This window comes from Adiantum capillus-veneris, chromosome 14, assembly GCF_014529385.1.
Source record: "Adiantum capillus-veneris isolate H3 chromosome 14, ASM1452938v2, whole genome shotgun sequence".
NCBI classification, from domain to species: Eukaryota; Viridiplantae; Streptophyta; class Polypodiopsida; order Polypodiales; family Pteridaceae; genus Adiantum; species Adiantum capillus-veneris.
In genome coordinates, this window is record NC_140944.1 from 63,660,431 (window position 1) to 63,680,506 (window position 20,076).

The 20,076-nt window shown below is 43.0% G+C and overlaps 1 protein-coding gene across 1 annotated transcript; it reads left to right on the forward strand.

Annotated features, from left to right (window-relative positions):
- Positions 1-2,342: 2,342 nt before the first annotated feature.
- Positions 2,343-4,925, forward strand: LOC147442496 (uncharacterized). Its single transcript, XM_086528657.1, has 2 exons — positions 2,343-2,476; positions 2,563-4,925. The coding sequence occupies exon 2, from the start codon at positions 2,919-2,921 to the stop codon at positions 4,701-4,703; it is 1,785 nt and encodes a 594-aa protein (XP_086384783.1). The 5' UTR covers positions 2,343-2,476; positions 2,563-2,918; the 3' UTR covers positions 4,704-4,925.
- The last annotated feature ends 15,151 nt before the right edge of the window (positions 4,926-20,076 follow it).

Here is a 20,076-nt window from a genome sequence, read left to right on the forward strand (position 1 = left end):
TACACATGGCATTGTTCAGCAAGGTGTTCAACTAGCTGGACCCACCATGCCCCTACACACATGACATCAATCTTATGATGATGGAGGCTCCCCGTTTCTCACGTTCACATGAATGCCATGACATTTAGTAGGTAGGAAGAGAGGAGAAAGTCTAGGGTGCCAACACTTGATGTGGAGCATTTTGCTTCTGCCTATCATCAAGACATCAACTCTTGACATTCCCCACCAATTGGCTTCATGTGCATAGACAAACAGTTTGTGTGAGATGGTTCATGGTGTCACCAAATGCAAGCCAAACGCTCCACGTGTGCACTACATCCGTATTCCAAGGACTATAGAGTTGGCATACATTTTTTTACCTATGTAAAGTTCCTAAGTTGTGTTTGTGCACATCACTAGAAGGGTTAATCCAGTCCTTTATTGTAAACAAGTCGTGCTGGCTTTTTCTGCCAGAAATTCAGAAATAGATTGTACATTGCAAGGCCAAGCTATTTGAATAGAGTCTCCTCTCTGTAAGAAGTACATGCTACAATTTGTATTTGGTGGGGGAGAGAGAGAGAGAGAGAGAGAGAGAGAGTACATACTTACGGGTCACACCCTCAATTTTGCAACACATCCTTCAGCTCAACATGATGCCTAGAACACTTGCAAAGATAAGCAACTCAACGATCTATGTTTGCTTTCATTTTGCAGGTGCCAATGGTGCTAAAATACACCAATAAACAATATGTCCCTAGTAGAGCGTGCCAGTTTTTGGTTTTATTTGTATTAATGTGAATCTTCGGAGATGCCTTCAATGGTTTTTGAATGAAAAAGCGATGAGCAGACACGTCGAGGGGAGAGAAAACGGGCGAGGTGTGTGGGACAACGCGCAGGAGATTCTCACATAGATTTGAAGAGTAAAAAAAAGGGACGGAAGGCACGTGAAGGAGGGGAGAGAGGGGAAAATGCCATGCGCAACGATGAATGGGAGGGGGAGGATTCATGTCCCGCAGGGTTTTGACCCTTGCCAGCTCATCGTAGTAGTGAGGGACGATTATTGGCCTGGATGCACCAGAGGATGAGGAGGATAGCAAGAATGCACAAAATTCGAATTGCATCCTTGTTTATGCACAATTGGACAGTAGGCGACGAGGAAGATGCAAACCCCACATGCCTACTGTTGCAATCGATAGTGCAGGATACTGCTGCACATGGAAAGGTTCATAGAGGTGTTAAATTTTGCATTTGGTCTTTATTAGGGGATTACATGATGGGTAGGTGGGAGGCCGTAGACAAGAGGGAGAGATATATATGCCGCCTTTCTGACCCTCGCTGCCTTCCTTGCATAGTCAGTCTCTGTGTGTGTGTGTGTGTGTGTGTCTTCCATTGCGAGGTATGCTCAAGGCAAGAGAGGTTTGCAATTAGCGTGGTGCGATGGGGGTGGTTGCATCACCTACCTCTTGTTGGGATTGCCAGAAAACATGGTGGAGACAATTGGGACTTGCCCTGATCTTAGGTACGCTCAAGGGAGGTGGACATTGCAGGTGTACAAAGAAAGAGACTTGATGTTTGTGAGGGAAGGCGCATCGGCAGCAAGGTAGACACACCTCATCTTTTTTTTTGATGGGAGGCCTGTTGTCGAAATTGCAAGAAGAGGGTTGCGTGTTTGACAGAGAGAGGACTCTGCATGGAGCTTTGTTTTGCCATGTTTTTCCTTCCTGGTTCGTGCGAGTGACATAGTAGCATTTGTGCTTGGATTAGGCTTGTTCAGCCTAGCAAGAGTACTCAAGGGCTTCAAGGGATCAATGGCGGCCATGGCAAGGTCGCAGGGGAAGAAACAAAGGGGAGGTCTGGGCTGCCCTCAAAGAGATGGCCTGGGTCGTGATGAATCCAAAGAGTCATGAACGTGTGAGCAAAATGGGTGAGGCAAGCAGAATGCGCCGCGGTGTATGTGAGATCCAATGAGAGTAGATCAGAGCCGATGATGTGGCCTCTAAGGCAGGATGGGCAAGAGAGGAAAAGGGGGAGGAGGGGTTCACGTCGTCGCCATGGCTGTGGTGTGTCCGACCTCCTGTAAGGTGACTAAAAGGTTGTCCTACCTTTTGCCTTTTGCCTTGGAAAAGAAGAGAATCTAGCAAACTAATTAATGATTGAGTTTAAGATAGACCTAGTAGTAGTTTTTGATTTGTAAGAAGAAAGCATTGATATTTTTCACCTAAAAGATGGCATTTTATGACTAGAGGCCATGCGTTTTTAGCAGCAGCAACGCGCGGGTCACATACTACTAACTTTTTGAAAGGCCGCCCTACGGAAAATCACATAGAAAAGAAGTAGTTGTACATGGAATTTTTTTTGTACAAAAAAATAGATAGGCGGTTGTTTAAATGTTGGAGTATTGAAATAAAATTTTAGGACACTAGGTTCAATCGTGCTCGTCGACGGTCGACCCGTCCTTCTGTGTGGTATCGACATATCCTTTGCTGCATCAATTGTGGTACATCGGCCTCTTCCTGTGCATCTTCTTCATTGATCCTTCGCTGCTTATATGCCGGTTGTCTCACTGTCGGATTGCTGGTGCAGAACGTACTTCTTTTGCAAGTTTGGTAAAGGTATGCTTCACTTCCACGCCGCGGCTTAAGGTCGACTTCTTTAGCGCCTTTGGTCCTTCGAACTGATTGCCAAATCAAAGGTCTCCATGGCACCTGAGTTTACTTTCAGATGATGAAAATCTTATGCTTAGGGTGTTGTCAAGAAGGCCCACATTAGTGACGTGCAAGAACGCCATCCAGCATCAGACACTGTTGACTTGAGCATTACGCATCGGCACATCCGACACTGTTTACTTGAGCTGTGCATTATGCCGATGCACCTATTCGCCCATCTCCTTTAATCGTAATAGCAAATGATGGCTCAGGTTTTGAATTGAGCTTCCCCTGATGGCTGGACTAAGTGGCTTGGGCAATATTATGCGGCCTCCATTTGGAAGGCTTCCAAGCAGTAGAGTCGGAGAGATAGTCGATCAAAGTAGTGCCACATCTAACAAGGTGCCACATTCAAGGGTTGTGTTAACAGGGCCGGTGGCAATCTTGTGGGACATTGAGAATTGTCCTGTTCCAGGTGATGTCAATGCAGATGATGTTGCTGGAAACATTCGCATGGCACTTCGGGTTCATCCTGCTGTCAAAGGTGCTGTTACCATGTTCTCTGCTTATGGTGATTTTAACCATTTTCCTCGCAGATTGCGGGAAGGATGCCAGAGGACAGGGGTGAACTTGATTGATGTGCCCAATGGCAAGAAGGATGCGTCTGACAAGGCAATACTGGTGGACATGTTTTTATTTGCGCTTGATAACCCACCTCCCTGTACCATTCTTTTGATTTCAGGGGATGTGGACTTTGCACCGGCTCTTCACAAGCTAGGGCAGAGAGGCTATACTATGGTTTTAGCCATTCCAGCAGGTGTTGGAGTTTCTTCTGTGCTCTGCAATGCAGGCCGATTTGTATGGGATTGGCCGAGTGTGGCCCGTGGGGATGGCTTAGTCCCAGCCAAGAACTTTCTGAACAGGTCTGGAGAGGATAGAATGACAGAGATGTCTGCTTTTATGGTTGGATCAGCCTGGCAATCCGGTGATGAGTCAGATTTCCTCGCAGAAGATGAGCGGTACATATATAGTAGGCGCATGAACAACAATAATTTCCTTTCAGGTCATGTAGAGGCTACTCAATTTGCAGTCGCGACAAGCTTATCACATGGAGGGCCTTTTCCTTTTGATTTTAGTAAACTGGCAGTAAGCCAGGTTCCTTTGCAGAGTGGATCGTTAAGCTGTCAAGGTTTTCCCAGTGGACCTGGTTTTCTGACAAATCAGCTTTGCTCCCTCCCTTTGACAGCAACTTCAGGTGGTAAGGTTCTGCCAACATCATCAACCGCATGTTTGCGAGCACCCCAAACCAATGCTGAGTTCAGCGCAAATGCTGAGACAGAGTCGTGGGTTCAACCGGGAGATTTGCAAGGTTTGAAAGGTCAGCTAATCAAGCTTGTAAATTTGAATGGAGGGAAAGTACAGCTCTTACGAATCCCTTCAGAATATTGTAAGCTTTTTGGTCGGCCACTTTACCTTGCAGAGTATGGTTCTCCCAAGCTTGTCCACTTGATAGAAAGAATGCCAGATGCTTTTCTCATCAAGGGGGAAGGTAACAAAAGAACCCTGCATTTGAAGGACAACACGCGGATGCAGCTGAGACGTAGGAGAGCTAGGACTAATGCAAGGGCAGAGAGCCAGTCTGCTGACAATGAGGCCACAGCGCAGGGACTGGTTGATGTGGATGATTTTGTTGAAGACATCGTCCTGTTGCAGCGACAGCCAGAAGTGGGGTCTGATGACGAGAAGGCAAGTGAAGCAAATGACGAGAGCGATGAGGCAAACAAGGTGTTTGAATGCTCAAATGAAGAAGGAGAGGCTTCGGATGGAGATGCGTACATGGCAGAAGTAATGCTAGAAGTCTTGAAGCAGGAAGTGCAAGAGCTCTTGGTGAGTCATGCTTGTGCAATTCCTCTTTTGAACTTTGAAGCATTGTATAGGCAGAGGTATGCGCATGAGTTAGATTGTGCAGCTTTTGGAGTCGAAGAGCTTGATTTGCTCTTTGCAAAGTTGGAGGATGTCGCGACAGTGAAGGCCGATAAGGCAGGCCGGAAGTTCGTGGTGGCTAACTACAATTCATAATATGGAATTGTGGTGGATAGGTGTACAGTAAGCCCAAAAGAATTTGGGAGGCCAGCGGCATTGCTGTAATTAAGCAGGCACATTTGTTAGGTTTCACAATGTGACCTGCTGTAAAAGCCAACTTGTATTTCTTTGTCAAGTGGCTTGGCAGGTCGGAAACCGTCAGTGAGCTGTATGTCTTCTACACTAGATTTCACAGGAATTAATGTCTATCTTCTCAAATCAGTTCTTTTCAGTACTTTGTGTGCTTTTCCTTCGTTTTTCTTTTTGGGTGCATCACTTGAGTTATTGGGTGCTATTATGCATAGGGGTTTCTGCCATATGTTTGACAGTAGTCATCAATATACTAGGAGGACTTTGTAGGTTGTGCTGTTGTAGAATCTCTTTGTTAAAAAGGAGTTGATATTTGCAAAATGCCTTTGATCTACAGGTTTACATGGTAAAGGCACTCATGTGAGAAAGCTACCAAATGTACATGTCTCAAGTTGCAACAAGTCATTGATCAATACGATTTGCATTGTTAAGGCATTGGCATGGAAAAATCCCCAAATGTGCTTGTCGTCGCAACTTGTATGTTGGGTCTGACAGATGACAAGGTACTTGAAAAAGGACTAAGATAAAGAATGTTTTGAAGAAGCTAGTTCTTGATTACCTTCCAGATATTTAAACTGGCCGATGCAGATCTCATAAAATCTTGTGGGTTCTCTCCCAGGGTTGAGGAATATTGCTGCTCATCCCCTTCCACTTCGTCGTTGCAACCACCGACAAGTAGATCAAAGCATATTGTTGTGTTGGATTAAGTTCAGGTTTTTCTGATCTTCCACATACACTTGTTTTTTTTGTTGATACAACTAAATTTTTATAGATTACAATAACGTACAAGACATGGTCAGCCAAATTGGGTGAAGCCATATCAAAAGGCTAGAAACAATCATAGAAAATCTCAAACCCAAATGAAAACGATCATGAAGAGATTGAAAGGGGTGGAATTGAATAATTGTTGCCACACCAAAATGCGGCTCAGTGATTGTGTGTATGACAAACAAACAAAAGTTCTTGGAAGCGCACCCGCTCGTACTCTAATAATGCTGGTTTCAATTGGCCAAAAATAGACAAGAGTTTTCTAGAACAGCAGGCAAGGGAAATGATATTGAAGCATTTCATGAAAAGTTCTTGAATATGAGAGCAATGCCATAAAATGAGATACCATCTTAGCACATTTTCGGCAATAGCAGCTTTAAGAGGTAGCAATGCACCAACGTGCTAGAAGCACCTCAACGTGAAGTACCTTTTCCACCAACGAACGGGTTTTCAAAAATTCCAAAACCGATGACCATGTTGTGAAATCCAAGGTGGGGAATGAGCAAGCTATATGCATTTGAAGCGATTTGCACATGAAATCCAAAGGAAAAGTGTCTTGGGTGATCAAAACACCAATCCTGTCAACTCTCCACAATCTCAAGTGGAGGAATTGGCTGAAAGGTGTTGTAAGAAGCTGACTAACTTCTCTCCATTGGTAATTGATGCATTCCCAAATGCCAATTTTGAATAGCTGTAGGAAAGGAAAGAACCATACCATTCGCATCAAGCACATCATCAATAGGACGATATGGATCACAGAGAGACTACAGGATTTTCTTGGATAGGCCAAAAGTATTTGCTATCCGAAAGGCTTTTCTCCAATGTATACTCTTGAGAGTGCAATGAATGTGGCCCATGTGTGGTGGTCGTCTTGACCAATGGAGATAGTGCAATATTTGTTGCCAAGCCAAATCAAAGAGGTGGTATATAAGAAACCATGACCAGAAACATGTTCATAAATGAGATCCATATAATTAAGTGTCCAATGACCTTAAGCACAAACTTTCATGTGTCCACATAAAACTGCTAACATCTTAGTCTATGATTGTTGCTATCAAAGAAAAGTAGGCAGCAAGGAGACCTTTCAAGCGAGCATGTGGAAGTGAATATCAAGAATATTGAGGTTGCCATACTTCTTTAGTGAACATACAAAAGTTCTTTCAAGCAAATGCAAATCCTTGTAATCAATTGGGCTCACCATAAACTTTTTATGGCTTTCATAGATGTACATGCAGTGGCCATGTAGAAATCTTCCAATAATTGATCTCACATTCAAGATGAATCAAAACCTAAGAAACTTCCTCTTTCATTGAGACATCCCAACCAATGGGGTGACCAAGATACTGAACTAACCAACCATGTGATAAAATATAATATCTAACTAGCCCAAATGATTTTCTCATATTAAACTGATCATTTAATGTGGGAGAATAAACGGGAACAAGAGTTAGAATAGAGACATATGCTTTTAGATTTATCTCAACATGGGACCAAAGGCAATGGGTCCAAATGGGAGATGGTCTAGCAAAGAGCAATGCCAGGAAATGGAGCTTAAAAGACCTTAGGGTTAGCTTCATTAAAGACCTCCAAAGGTTAGTGTTAAAAGTCTTTAGACCTAGGACCTTAGGCAAGCTAGGACCGAACTTAAGGTGGGAACTTGACCCAAGCTTGAGGTGCTTGTCGTGCTTGCTGACTAAGGTGCTTGAGAAGCTTCCCATGCATGGGGGGGTAAGGTGCTTGAGGGGCTTGAGTCAAAAAGAGACCCTACAAAGGAGGGGGCAAGCCCTAAAAGCTAGGGGAATCTTTGACTTAACCTCCCACTCACCCAAAGGGCACCCCCTTGAGGCACCCAAAGGGAACCTCCTTCCTCAAGGGGACATGGACACATGTCACGCTCTCTCTATGCTTAGCCACACGGTGTGCTTGAATCCTATTGGCTGGGCTAAAGAGCGGTCCAATGGGCTTTTAGTTTAATTCAACAATTATCTAGATATTATCAAGCCCGCTCTCTCAAAGGGGTAAGGAGGACACTTGTCCAAAGACTACCCATGTTGCTTGAAATGCATTGTGCATTGATTGGCTAGGCTTAGAGGGGTCCAATGAGCTTCAAGCTTGAGCTACAAGGAGGGGTCGACCAAAGCAAGCAAGGGGGGTGCTTGGGGGGTATACTCCCTCTCACACACTCATTTTCACATTCTCACTTTGTGAAGTGCAAGAGCTCCTTCTCCAAACTTGAGAAGGTGAGAGCCTACACCAACACTCTTGGCTATCGAATGCAAATCCAACCAAGAGCCATGCTTCAATGCTATGCTTTCCATCTTCTTCATCTCCATTACTATGCTACATGCTATGCTAAGCTCTATGAGTAATGGTATGAGAGGACACTACTTCTTTCTTGTATGTTACTTCTTCTTCCTCTTCCCTTCCCTCACTCCCTGCTAGCTCTCTCCACCTTTGAAGGTGTTTGAGGTCTTGGGATTGAGACCGGGGTCAAGTTAATGCTTTGGTAAGATAGTCAATGGCATAATCTTGGTGCATAAAGCTTTCCATATTCATTGCACCGACGAGGTCTCAAGGAACACAAATCTTGTATTGTATCAAAGTCTCTCTACATGGGAGAATCTATAATACAAAAGCCTTTTGGTGGGGGGACCGACTCCAAGTAAATCTGGTCCTCAGCTGTTGTCAAATTTCTCTCTCTCTCTCTCTCTCTCTCTCTCTCTCTCAAGTATTTTTCATGCCAAACTGATTAGGTGTAATGTTGATTTTGCTACTTTTAATCAAGTACTCTTCTTATGTTCCTTAAAAAAACCCTCTTAAAGGAGATGTTTACTATGGTTATTCAATTTTTGTTACTATCCATGTCATAGTCATATTCTGTTACAGACCACGATGAACAATTTGACCAGGCCATAGATATTAAGTTGCAAAGAAATGCACACAGCTTGGAGAAAATGAAGGAAGCTCAAGGCACACAAATGAGAGTATATAACTTAGTGTGCAATGGACAGATAGATAGCCCTAGAGTGATGGGCGTATATATAATGCACGAGGAAAAAAACCTCCTAAAGAGGGAAAAAATGCCCCGGCATTTCTAGTGTGTTCACACAAATCACTACCACATGTATATGGTAACAAATCCCCCCGGGAGTGATGCGGTGAACGAGAGCTGACATATGAGTAAAGGGAAGTGCCATGCCCTGAGGACATGATCAGCCCACAAAGGGGAGTAAACCCAAAGCTTTGCAGAAAGCTTCGAGCTTCTCACGAGATAATGCCTTTTGTGAAAAGATCTGCAAGGTTGTCCTGTGTTGGCACATAAGCCAAGCTGATCTCTCCTGCTGAGAGCCTCTCCCTGACATAATGGTAATGCACCTAAATGTGCTTTGTGCGAGCATGAAAACTTGGGTTCCTCGCAATTGCCAATGCGCTCTGACTGTCAGTGTAGATACTGTTGGCAATGTCCTGTCCAACACCCAAATCAGCCCCATAAGGCGTCTGAGCCATACACACTCAACCGTAGTTGTGAAGACTGCCATGTACTCAGCCTCACAACTAGAAGTGGCCACAATAGGTTGCTTCTTGCTCAACCATGATATACATGAACTGTCAAGCATGAACAAAAACCACTTGTGGACACTCGAGTGTCAAAACAACTAGCCGAATATGAGTCCGAAAAAGCATGCAAGTCTGGTGGCAATGATCCCAAAAACAAGCCAAGATGTAAAGTGCCACTAAGGTAGTGGAAAATTCTCTAAACAGCCTTCCAATGCTTAGACCCTGGGCTATGCATAAATCTATTGACCTGTAAGACTGCAAACTGAATATCTGGCCTCCTGTTGCATACATAAATGAGGGATCCAACATCAGTTTGGTAAAGAGTGACATCTGCAGGATCACCAACATCATGAAGACTCAATTTTAAACCTATTTCCATGGGAGTGACAATAGGTTTGCAATCCTCAAGTCCAAACTTACATAGCAATGTCTCTATATGTAACTTTTCTGACACAAGGCAATACCACCATCACACTGCTTCAACTGTATACCCAAGTAATGATGCAACAGCCCCAAATTTTTCATCTTGAAAGTAGCATTTAAATGAGCCTTAAATTCAGCAATAGGTCTTTCATTTGGTCCAGTGATCAGCAAATCATCCACATAAAGAACCACAATAAGAAGTACATCATTCTCACGCTTTACATATAATGTGCTTTCTGTTGGACTGTTACGAAAGCCTTGTTTGACCAAATGAGTGTCAGATTTCTCATACCAAGCACTAGGAGATAGCTTCAACCCATATAAAGCCCTCTTACATCTGAACACTTTGTCCTCTTGTCCTTTCTTGACAAAACCGCGAGGCTGCGTTACATAAACTTGCTCAAATATGTCACCATTCAAAAAAGCAGTAACAATGTCTGATTGATGTACATCCTAACCAAAATGAGCTGCCAATGCACATAGAAAATTCACAGTAGTCATATGACAAGTGGGAGCAAAAGTCTCTTCATAATCTATGCCTTTTTGCTATGCATAACCCTTTGCAACAAGTCGAACCTTATGGCAATCGCTCTCACCATCCGGCTTGCGTTTCAACTTGTAAACCCTTTTCGTACCAATGGCCTTTTTGCCAGGAGACAAATCACATGAAGTCCATGTGTCATTTTCTATAAGTGCATCATATTCTGATTGCATGGTAGCCATCCAATTTTTTGAATTCTGTGCTTTATCAAAAGATAGAGGTTCCTCAACATCATGTAAGCTAGACACAACCAAAACATAACAATCTAATGCATAAGATGCATGGCTTGAGCCTGAACGAGTACGCCTAGACAAAGGTGCATCCAATTTACTATCACGCAATGTATGCACCAACCATTTTGGCATACTTCTTACCTGCTCATTTTTAGCCCTTTCCTCATCAAGTACATCATGTACATTTGCATCAGTAATAGGTTGATCTGTAACATTTTCGGAAACCCCATAGGCTGTACATTTACGTCATTGGAATTTACATTTGAACTTCCACCACTGAAAAGAGGCAACAAAGTGTCATAAATGTCCTGTGAGCTTACATTACTGTCTCTAGTACATGACAGCAAGGGCTGAACAGAATCATCCACAAACACTATATTTCGTGAAACCAAAATACGCTTTGTTTGCGGATGATACAACCTGTACACTATGCTTTCAGCACTATAACCAACAAAAATAAATTTGACAGCCTTATCATCCAATTTTTTGCGCTTTGTTTGTGGCAGCAAAGCATATGCCAAACAACCAAAAACACGCATGTGCTCAATAGAAGGCTTTCTATCATGCCATGCTTCATATGGAGTAATAGACTGCAAAGCTTTTGTAGGACACCTGTTAAGTACATAAGTGGCACACATGATGGCCTCAAGCCAAAAAGAATGCGGCAAAGCTTGACTTTTGACCATACATTGTGCCATTTCCGTAAGTGACATATTTTTCCTCTCAGCAACACCATTTTGCTGAAAAGTATAAGGCCCTATACATTGGTATTTTATCTCACGACTAGCCAGAAGTGCATTAAATTCATGAGACATATACTCCCCCTCTCGATCAAAACGGAGGGTGCCCATAGTACATTTCAATACATTTTCAACCATAGCCAAAAATTGTTTGAAGCACATAAAAACTTCGAACTTCGCTTTAAGCGGAAATACCCATGCATGCCTAGAGTAATCATCAATAAGGTCACGAAGTAAAGGTAATTGCCCAAGGATGGAGTTTGCATGGGCCCACAAACATCACTATGCACAACCTGCATGTGGCCCTAACTAAACCATCCTTTGGAAACTTAGAACGCTGCATTTTACCCAAAATATAGCCTTCATTGTTACCATATACATGTGGTAGTGATGTGTGTGAACACACTAGGACCGACGGGGCATTTTTTCCCTCTTTAGGAGGTTTTTTCCCCCGTGCATTGTATAAACGCCCATCACTCTAGGGCTATCTATCTTTCCATTGCACACTAAGTAACACACTTTCTATTGTGTGCCTTGAGCTTCCTTCGTCTTCTCCAAGCTGTGTGTGTTTCTCTGCAACCCTAATTCCAACAATTGGTATCAGAGCAGGTCACGTCCTCCCAGGCTTAGTCGCCAGCTGCTCCAGCACACGCCTGCTCACTTTCTCCGATTTCAGTGAGCTTTGGCAAGCGTTCGCAGAACGACAAATACTTTGGGAGAACTCGTAGAGCCTGGTCTGCTCAGAATTTTGATTTGGGCTCATTTCGGCCTCCGTTTCCACTACAAGCGGTACTGCAAAGGCTATTTCGTCATTTTGTGCAGAATTTCTGTCAGTGCTGTTTTCTGCATAATAGGTACCTTATAGTCTTCTACGGTTTGTGCTATATAGCACAGGTTGTTCCCGCTCCATTTCTCCTATTTTCGGGCAGTTTTCACATCAGGTGCAACCTGACAACAACAACACAGATGTGTTCAAGATGTTTGCTGCTGAGGACACGTTGGATGGGGACAACTACCCTATGTGGGCTTATATGATGCAACATGTTCTTGTGTCAAAGGGTGTCTGGAACATTGTATAGGGCATTGATGTACGTCCTGGTTCTGAGGATGTAGGCGATGTTGAGCATGTTGCAGGTCTTGCTGCAAGGATTGCCGCTGTTAGAGTTGTTTTGCCTACGGTAGAACAAGCTCGTTGGGATGTTAAGGATGCGCAGGCTCATGCATTGGTTGCGTTGTTTGTGAAGCGCACCATTGTTTCTCACATCCGTTCAACAAAATCTGCAAAATAGGCTTGGGATATTCTAGCAGGTCTTTATGCAAGCCGCAATGAGGCTAAAATTGCTTTGCTGCGTAAAGAGCTAGAGTCGAAGATTATGCATGAGGAAGATGATATGGACACTTTCCTTGCTAGTGTCAAGGATATCAATGAGCAACTTATTTCTGCAGGTGAAGTCATTTCAGACAGTTCCCTTGTGCAGACTGTTCTTGATGCCTTACCAGATTCCTACCAGACTTTTGCTAGTACTTGGAGACTGATGACCCAAGGAAATCTTGAAGTTGTCAAGTTTGATGCATTATGCACATTGCTGTTGCAAGAGTCACTTTCTAGAAAAAATAGGACTAGGCAGCGTGCAGTTGAACAGGCTTTTATTGCTTCTCAAAGAAAGGGTGGTAACAGTAATGCAACCACTGCTTATGGTTCTGCTGCAAGTGACAAAAATTCTGTTCCTAATGCTTTTGCTGGCAGCACTTCGTCTGGCAATTTTGGTGATAAGGGCAAAAAGAAGATGCGTTGCCATTATTGTAAAGACAATGATCACTTGATCAAGTCATGTCCTAAGTTGAAGGCCAAAGAGGCTAAGAAGAAAGAGGGTGGTTCCACTGCAAATGCTGGCTCCACTAATGCAGCCATTGTTGAGTCTTTTGTGAAAGGAGAATGTGTTGCTGATTTTGATGCAGAATGGGCTTTTAGCGCAGAGTGCACTTACAATCCTGCTGTCCATGATGCATGCTTGTCAATTGCTGCAGATTCACATGTGTGGTATTTCGACAGTGGTGCTACAAAGCACATTACCTCACATCGTGAATTGTTTACCCTTCTCGAGTCTGTCCCTCATGGGAATTCAGTCACTTATGCCAACAACGCCTCTTATCCAGTTCAGGGAGTTGGAAAGATTGTGCTCACTGTTGCTAATGGCAGTTCTTTCACACTTGTTGATGCACTTTATGTACCTGGGATAAAGAAGAATCTCTTGTGTGTATCCACACTTGCTAGACTTGGACTTGTAGTCAAATTTGTGGATGACAGATGTACAGTTCATGATCTCAGTTTTGGTGATGAAATTGTTGCATCACGCCTTTTGTGCCATGGGCTGTATAAGCTCACTTTGTATGAAAAGTGTGGACAAAATTTTGCAAATGCTGTTGCAGATTGAAGGGCTATTTAAGATGAAAAACTTTGGCATGCACGTTTTGGTCATCTGAATTTTGCCAGTTTGCTGCGTTTGCAGAAATCTGATATGGTTGCTTCTTTGCCACCTATTGAAGCACCTGTCAAACATGTTTGTGAAGACTGTATTCTGGGTAAGATGCAGCGTTCTAAATTTCCAAAGGATGGTTCAGTTCGGGCCACATGCAGGTTGCAACTTGTGCATAGTGATGTTTGTGGGCCCATGCAAACTCCGTCCTTGGGAAATTACCTGTACTTCGTGACTTTCATTGATGATTACTCTGGGCATGCATGGGTATTTCCGCTTAAAGCGAAGTCCAAAGTTTTTATGTCCTTCAAACAATTTCTGGCTATGGCTGAAAATGTCTCGAAATGTACTATGGGCACCCTCCGTTCAGATCGAGGGGGGGAGTATATGTCTCATGAATTTAATGCATTCTGGCTAGTCATGGGATAAAACACCAATGTACAGTGCCTTATACACCTCAGCAAAATGGTGTTGCTGAGAGGAAAAACAGGTCACTTACGAAAATGGCATGATGTATGGTGAAAAGTCAAGCTTTGCCACATTCTTTTTGGCGTGAGGCCATCATGTGTGCCACTTATGTACTTAACAGGTGTTCTACGAAATCTTTCCAGCCTATTACTCCATATGAAGCATGGCATGATAGAAAGCCTTCTATTGAGCACATGCGTGTTTTTGGCTGTTTGGCATATGCTTTGGTGCCACAAGTGCAACACAGAAAATTGGATGATAAGGCTGTCAAATGTATTTTTGTTGGTTATAGTGCTGAAAGCAAAGGTTACAGGTTGTATCTTCCGCAAACAAAATGTATTCTGGTTTCTCGGGATGTAGTGTTTGTGGAAGATTCTGTTCAGCCCTTGCGGTCATATACTAGAGACAGTAATGTAAGCTCATAGGACATTTATGACACTTTGTTGCCTCTTTTCAGTGGTGGAAATACGAATGTAACTTCCAATGAGGAAAATGTACAGCCTATGGGGGTTTCTGAAAATGTTCTAGATCAGCCTATTACTGATGCAGATGTACATGATGTACTTGATGAGGAAAGGGCTGAAAATGAGAAGGCTAGAGGTATGCCAAAATGGCTGGTGCACACTTTGCGTGACAGTAAATTGGATGCACCTTTGTCTAGTCGTACTCGTTCAGGCTCTCGCCATGCATCTTATGCATCAGATTGTTATGCTTTGGCTGTGTCTAGCTTACATGATGTTGATGAGTCTCTGTCTTTTGATGAAGCAAAAAATTCAGAAAATTGGATGGCTGCCATGCAATCAGAATATGATGGACTTATAGAAAATGACACATGGACTTTATGTGATTTGCCTCCTGGCAAAAAGTCCATTGGTACGAAGTTGGTTTACAAGTTGAAACGCAAGCCGGATGGTGAGATTGATCGCCATGAGGCTCGACTTGTTGCAAAAGATTATGCACAGCAAAAAGGCATAGATTATGAAGAGACTTTTGCTCCCACTTGTCGTATGACTACTGTGCATTTTCTATGTGCATTGGCAGCTCATTTTGGTTGGGATGTACATCAATCAGACATTGTTACTGCTTTCTTGAATGGTGACATATTTGAGGAAGTTTATGTAACGCAGCCTCGCGGTTTTGTCATAAAAGGACAAGAGGGCAAAGTGTGCAGATGTAAGAAGGCTTTGTATGGGTTGAAGAAATCACCTCGTGCTTGGTATGACAAAGCTGACACTCATTTGGTTAAACGAGGATTTAGTAACAGTCCAGCAGAAAGCACATTGTATGTAAAGCGTGAGGGTGATGTACTTCTCATTGTGGTTCTTTATGTTGATGATTTGCTGATCACTGGAACAAATGAGAGACATATTGCTGAATTTAAGGCTGATTTGAATGCTACTTTCAAGATGAAAGATTTGGGGCTATTGCATCATTACAGTTTAAGCAGTGTGATGGTGGTATTGCCTTGTGTCAGAAAAGTTACATAGAGACATTGCTATGTAAGTTTGGACTTGAGGATTGCAAACCTATTGCCACTCCCATGGAAACAGGTTTGAAGTGGAGTCTACATGATGCTGGCGATCCTGCTGATGTCACTCTTTACCAAACTGCTGTTGGTTGCCTCATTTATGTATGAAACACGAGGCCGGATGTTCAGTTTGCAGTCTCACACGTCAGCATATTTATGCATAGCCCAGGGTCTAAGCATTGGCAGGCTGTCAAGAGGACTTTCCGCTACCTTAGTGGCACTTTACATCTTGGCTTGTTTTATCCCAAGGGGGGATCATTGCCGCCAGACTTACATGCAGATTGGGCTGGTTGTTTTGACACGTGAGTGTCCACAAGTGGTTTTTTTTTCATGCTTGGTAGTTCATGTATATCATGGTTGAGCAAGAAGCAACATACTGTGGCCACTTCGAGTTGTGAGGCTGAGTACAGGGCTGTCTTCACAGCTACTGTTGAGTGTGTATGGCTCAGACGCCTTATGGCTGATTTGGGTGCTGGACAAGACACTGCCAACACTATCTACACTGACAGTCAGAACACATTCGCAGTTGCGAGGAACCCAATTTTTCATGCTCGCACAAAGCACATTGAGGTGCATTACCACTATGCCAGGGAGATGCTCTCAGCAGGAGAGATCAGCTTGGCTTATGTGCCGACACAGGACAACCTTGCAGATCTTTTCACAAAGGCATTGTCTCGTGAGAAGCTTGAAGCTTTCCACAAAGATTTGGGCTTACTCCCCTTTGTGGATTGATCATGTCCTCAGGGCATGGCACCTCCCTTTACTCATGTGCCAACTCTCGTTCACCGCATCACTCTAGGGGGGATTTGTTAACATATACATGTGGTAGTGATGTGTGTGAACACACTAGGACCGCCAGGGCATTTTTTCCCTCTTTAGGAGGTTTTTTTCCCCCGTGCATTGTATAAACGCCCATCACTCTAGGGCTATCTATCTTTCCATTGCACACTAAGTAACACACTCTCTATTGTGTGCCTTGAGCTTCCTTCGTCTTCTCCAAGCTGTGTGTGTTTCTCTGCAACCCTAATTCCAACATTCACAAACATGTTTGACAAGTGCTTCAAGAGGCGGCAAAGAAGAAACCATATTAGATTTATGCAAACGCAGCAAAATGGATAATTTCAAATGCCCAAAGCGTGCATGCCACAATTTTGCATCTGAGACAGCCCTTGAATCTGCAATTGCATTTGCAAAATTTTGTCCACACTTGTCATACAAAGTGAGATTATACAGCCCACAGTACAAAAGGCCAGATGCAACAATTTCATCATGAAAACTGAGATCATGAACTGTACATCTGTCATCCACAAATTTGACTACAAGTCCAAGTCTAGCAAGTGTAGATACAGACAAGAGATTCTTCTTAATCCCAGGTAGATAAAGTGCATCAACAAGTGTAAAAGAACTACCATTTGTAGCTGTCAGCACAATCTTTCCAACTTCCTGAACAGGGTAAGAGGCATTGTTGGCACAAGTGACTGAATTCCCATGAGAGAGAGGTGAACAATTCATGATGTGAGGTAATGTGCTTTGTAGCACCACTGTCGAAATACCATACATGTGAATCTATAGCAACTGACATGCATGCGTCATGGACAACACGATTGTAAGTGCACTCTGTGCTAAAAGCCCATTATGCATCAACGTCAACATCATAGTCTCCTTTCACAGAAGATTCAACAGTGGCTGCATTTGTACTAGAACCAGCATTTGCAATGGAACCACCCTCTTTCTTCTTAGCCTATTTGGCCTTCAACTTAGGACACTGCTTGATCAAGTGATCATTAGCTTTACAATAATGGCAACACATCTTCTTTTTGCCCTTATTACCAAAATTTCGAGATGAATTTTTGCCAGCAGCAGAATTAGAAACAGAATTTTTGCCACTCGTAGAAGAACCATAAGAAGTGGCTGCATTGCTGTTACCCTTTCTTTGAGAAGCAATAAAAGCCTGTTCAATTGCACGCTGCCTAGTTTTGTTTCTTTTGGAAAGTGACTCTTGTAGTAGCAATGTGCATAATGCATCAAACTTGACAACTTCAGGATTTCCTTGGGTCATAAGTCTCCAAGTACTAGCAAAAGTTTGGTAAGAATCTAGTAAGGCATCAAGAACAATCTGCACAAGGGGAGTGTCTGAAATGACTTGAAATAAGTTGCTCATTGATATCCTTGACACCAACAAGGAAAGTGTCCATATTATCTTCCTCATGCATAATCTTGGATTCCAGCTCTTTACGCAGTAAAGCAATTTTAGCCTCATTGCGGCTAGCATAAAGACCTGCTAGAATATCCCAAGTCTGTTTTGCAGATTTTGTTGAACGAATGTAAGGAGTAATGGTGCACTTCACAGACAACGCAATAAAAGCATGAGCCTGTGTATCCTTTACATCCCAACGAGCTTATTCTGCCATAGGCAAAACAACTTAGCAATCCTTGTAGCAAGACCTGCAACATCCTCAACATCGCCTACATCCTTAGAACCAGGACATACATCTAATGCCCTGCACAATATTCCAAACGCTCTTTGACACAAGAACATGTTGCATCATGTAAGCCCACATAGGATAATTGTCCCCATCCAATCCGTCCTTAGCAACAAACATCTTGAACACATCTGTGTTGTTGTCAGCCATGGAAAATGCCTACACCTGATGTGAAAACTGTCCGAAATGAGGAGAAAGTGAGTGAGACGAGCACGTGCTATATAGCACAACCCGCAGTAGACTGTATGTGACCTGTTATGCAGCATGTGGCACTTATAGAAATTTTGCACAAAATGACAAAATTGTCTGCGCAGACCTGGCTGTAGTGGAAATGGAGGCCGAAATGAGCCCAAATCAAAAATTTGAGTAGACCTACGAACGCTCGCCAAAGCTCATAGAAATCGGAGAAAGTGAGCAGGCGTGTGCTGGAGCTGCTGGCGACTAAGCCCGAGAGGATGCAACCTGCTCTGATACCAATTGTTGGAATTAGGGTTGCAAAGAAACGCACACAGCTTGGAGAAGCTCAAGGCACACAATTGAGAGTATATAACTTAGTGTGCAATGGAAAGATAGATAGCCCTTGAGTGATGGGCATATGTATAATGTGTAATAATGCCTTCAGAGAGCTGGCCACCAAAGTCAAGATTGAAGCACGAACTCAGAAACTCAAAAATCTCACTGCAACGCTCGAAAGAAGGCAATAGACTCGCTCAGAGAAAGCTTGCATGAGGACGTGCAATGAATAGGAAGGGGGGAATGTTTGGTGGATACAGGCATATACAAGCGTATGCACACCAAACCCTGTAAACACTCTATTGTTTCGAAGAAAGACATATAATTCAGCCTAGGATGAGTTGTAACCATGATGTAATTAGACAATACCCTTTTTACTCCTTTGAGTCTACACCCTTGTAAGAGGCCGGATGGTCGTGGGAAAGCCCCCTTAACTTTTAAAGTCAAAACCCATAGTTTTGAGGAAAGAATTATCATTAGTTTGAAGAATGAAAAATGTGCATTGTGGAGGCCTCTTTTTGCTACAACTTGTAGTTTTCTTTTCTCTTGAGCTGGTAATCAAAATTCGTTTCTGAATAGCACATTGCGTTCCTTGTCTCTTGCTCTACAATCTAAGTGTAATCATTTCCAATTCTGCTGTGGTTCGCGATGCATTGTTTGTGAGCTAAATGCATTGATTTGGAGGTTAAAATGGTTGTTTTTTGATGTTTTGACCATGGATAAGTGTTTCTATGCTTAAGGAAGACCTTTTTAAGTACTTTTGTTTCAGTTTTCTACACATTTTTTGTGATGAATCGTGATTTATGTACCTTTCCAGATGGTGAAAGAACTTGGTAGGATAGAGCCCTTAAGTGTTGTGATACCTCTCCTTAAGTTTCATGGCGTTCCGAATTCGTTTGGATGCCGAAAAGGCGTGATGACCTAGAGTGGTGAGATTGGACGCATACTGATTGTCTGACTAGGAAGTGGTTGATTTGCTTGTGTCGTAGAATGAGTAGCCCCTGAGTTCACTTTGATGATATTGACACTCTCATTAAGTCTCCATGCCCCATCCCGAGTCGCTTCCTTGCATATTGACATTATGTTAGTACAAAAGAGCTATGCTGCCAGACGTCCGTCGCGGTGACCCGCTAACAAAGTGGTAGGAATCAAGAAGATTTATACTTGTCTAATTTTCTAAATAGATTCCAAAATGTATTTATCGATGACATCCCTATGGAGTTACCTCCAAAACAAGGGGATGATGACCGTAAGATAGAGATTCTACCTTGTAGCTCACCACCTAATAAAATTCCTTATAGAGTTTCTCAAGCTCAACAAGAAGAGATTATGAGGCAAGTGCATGAGCTGGTAGACAAGGGATGGTGAGGCTTAGCTCCTCTCTCTTTTGTTCACTGGTCCTACTAGTGCAAAAGAAAGACGACACATATCGTATGTGTGTCGACTATAAAGCACTAAATCGGATCACTTTCAAAATTAAATTTCCCAGAAGGTTTGTTTAATAAGCTACAAGGCTCTACCTACTTCAATAGGATTGACCTTAAAAGT

Excerpts from the sequence above, each read along its gene's own strand:
- LOC147442496 (XM_086528657.1), top strand. The coding sequence starts at position 2,919 with ATGGCTGGACTAAGTGGCTTGGGCAATATTATGCGGCCTCCATTTGGA.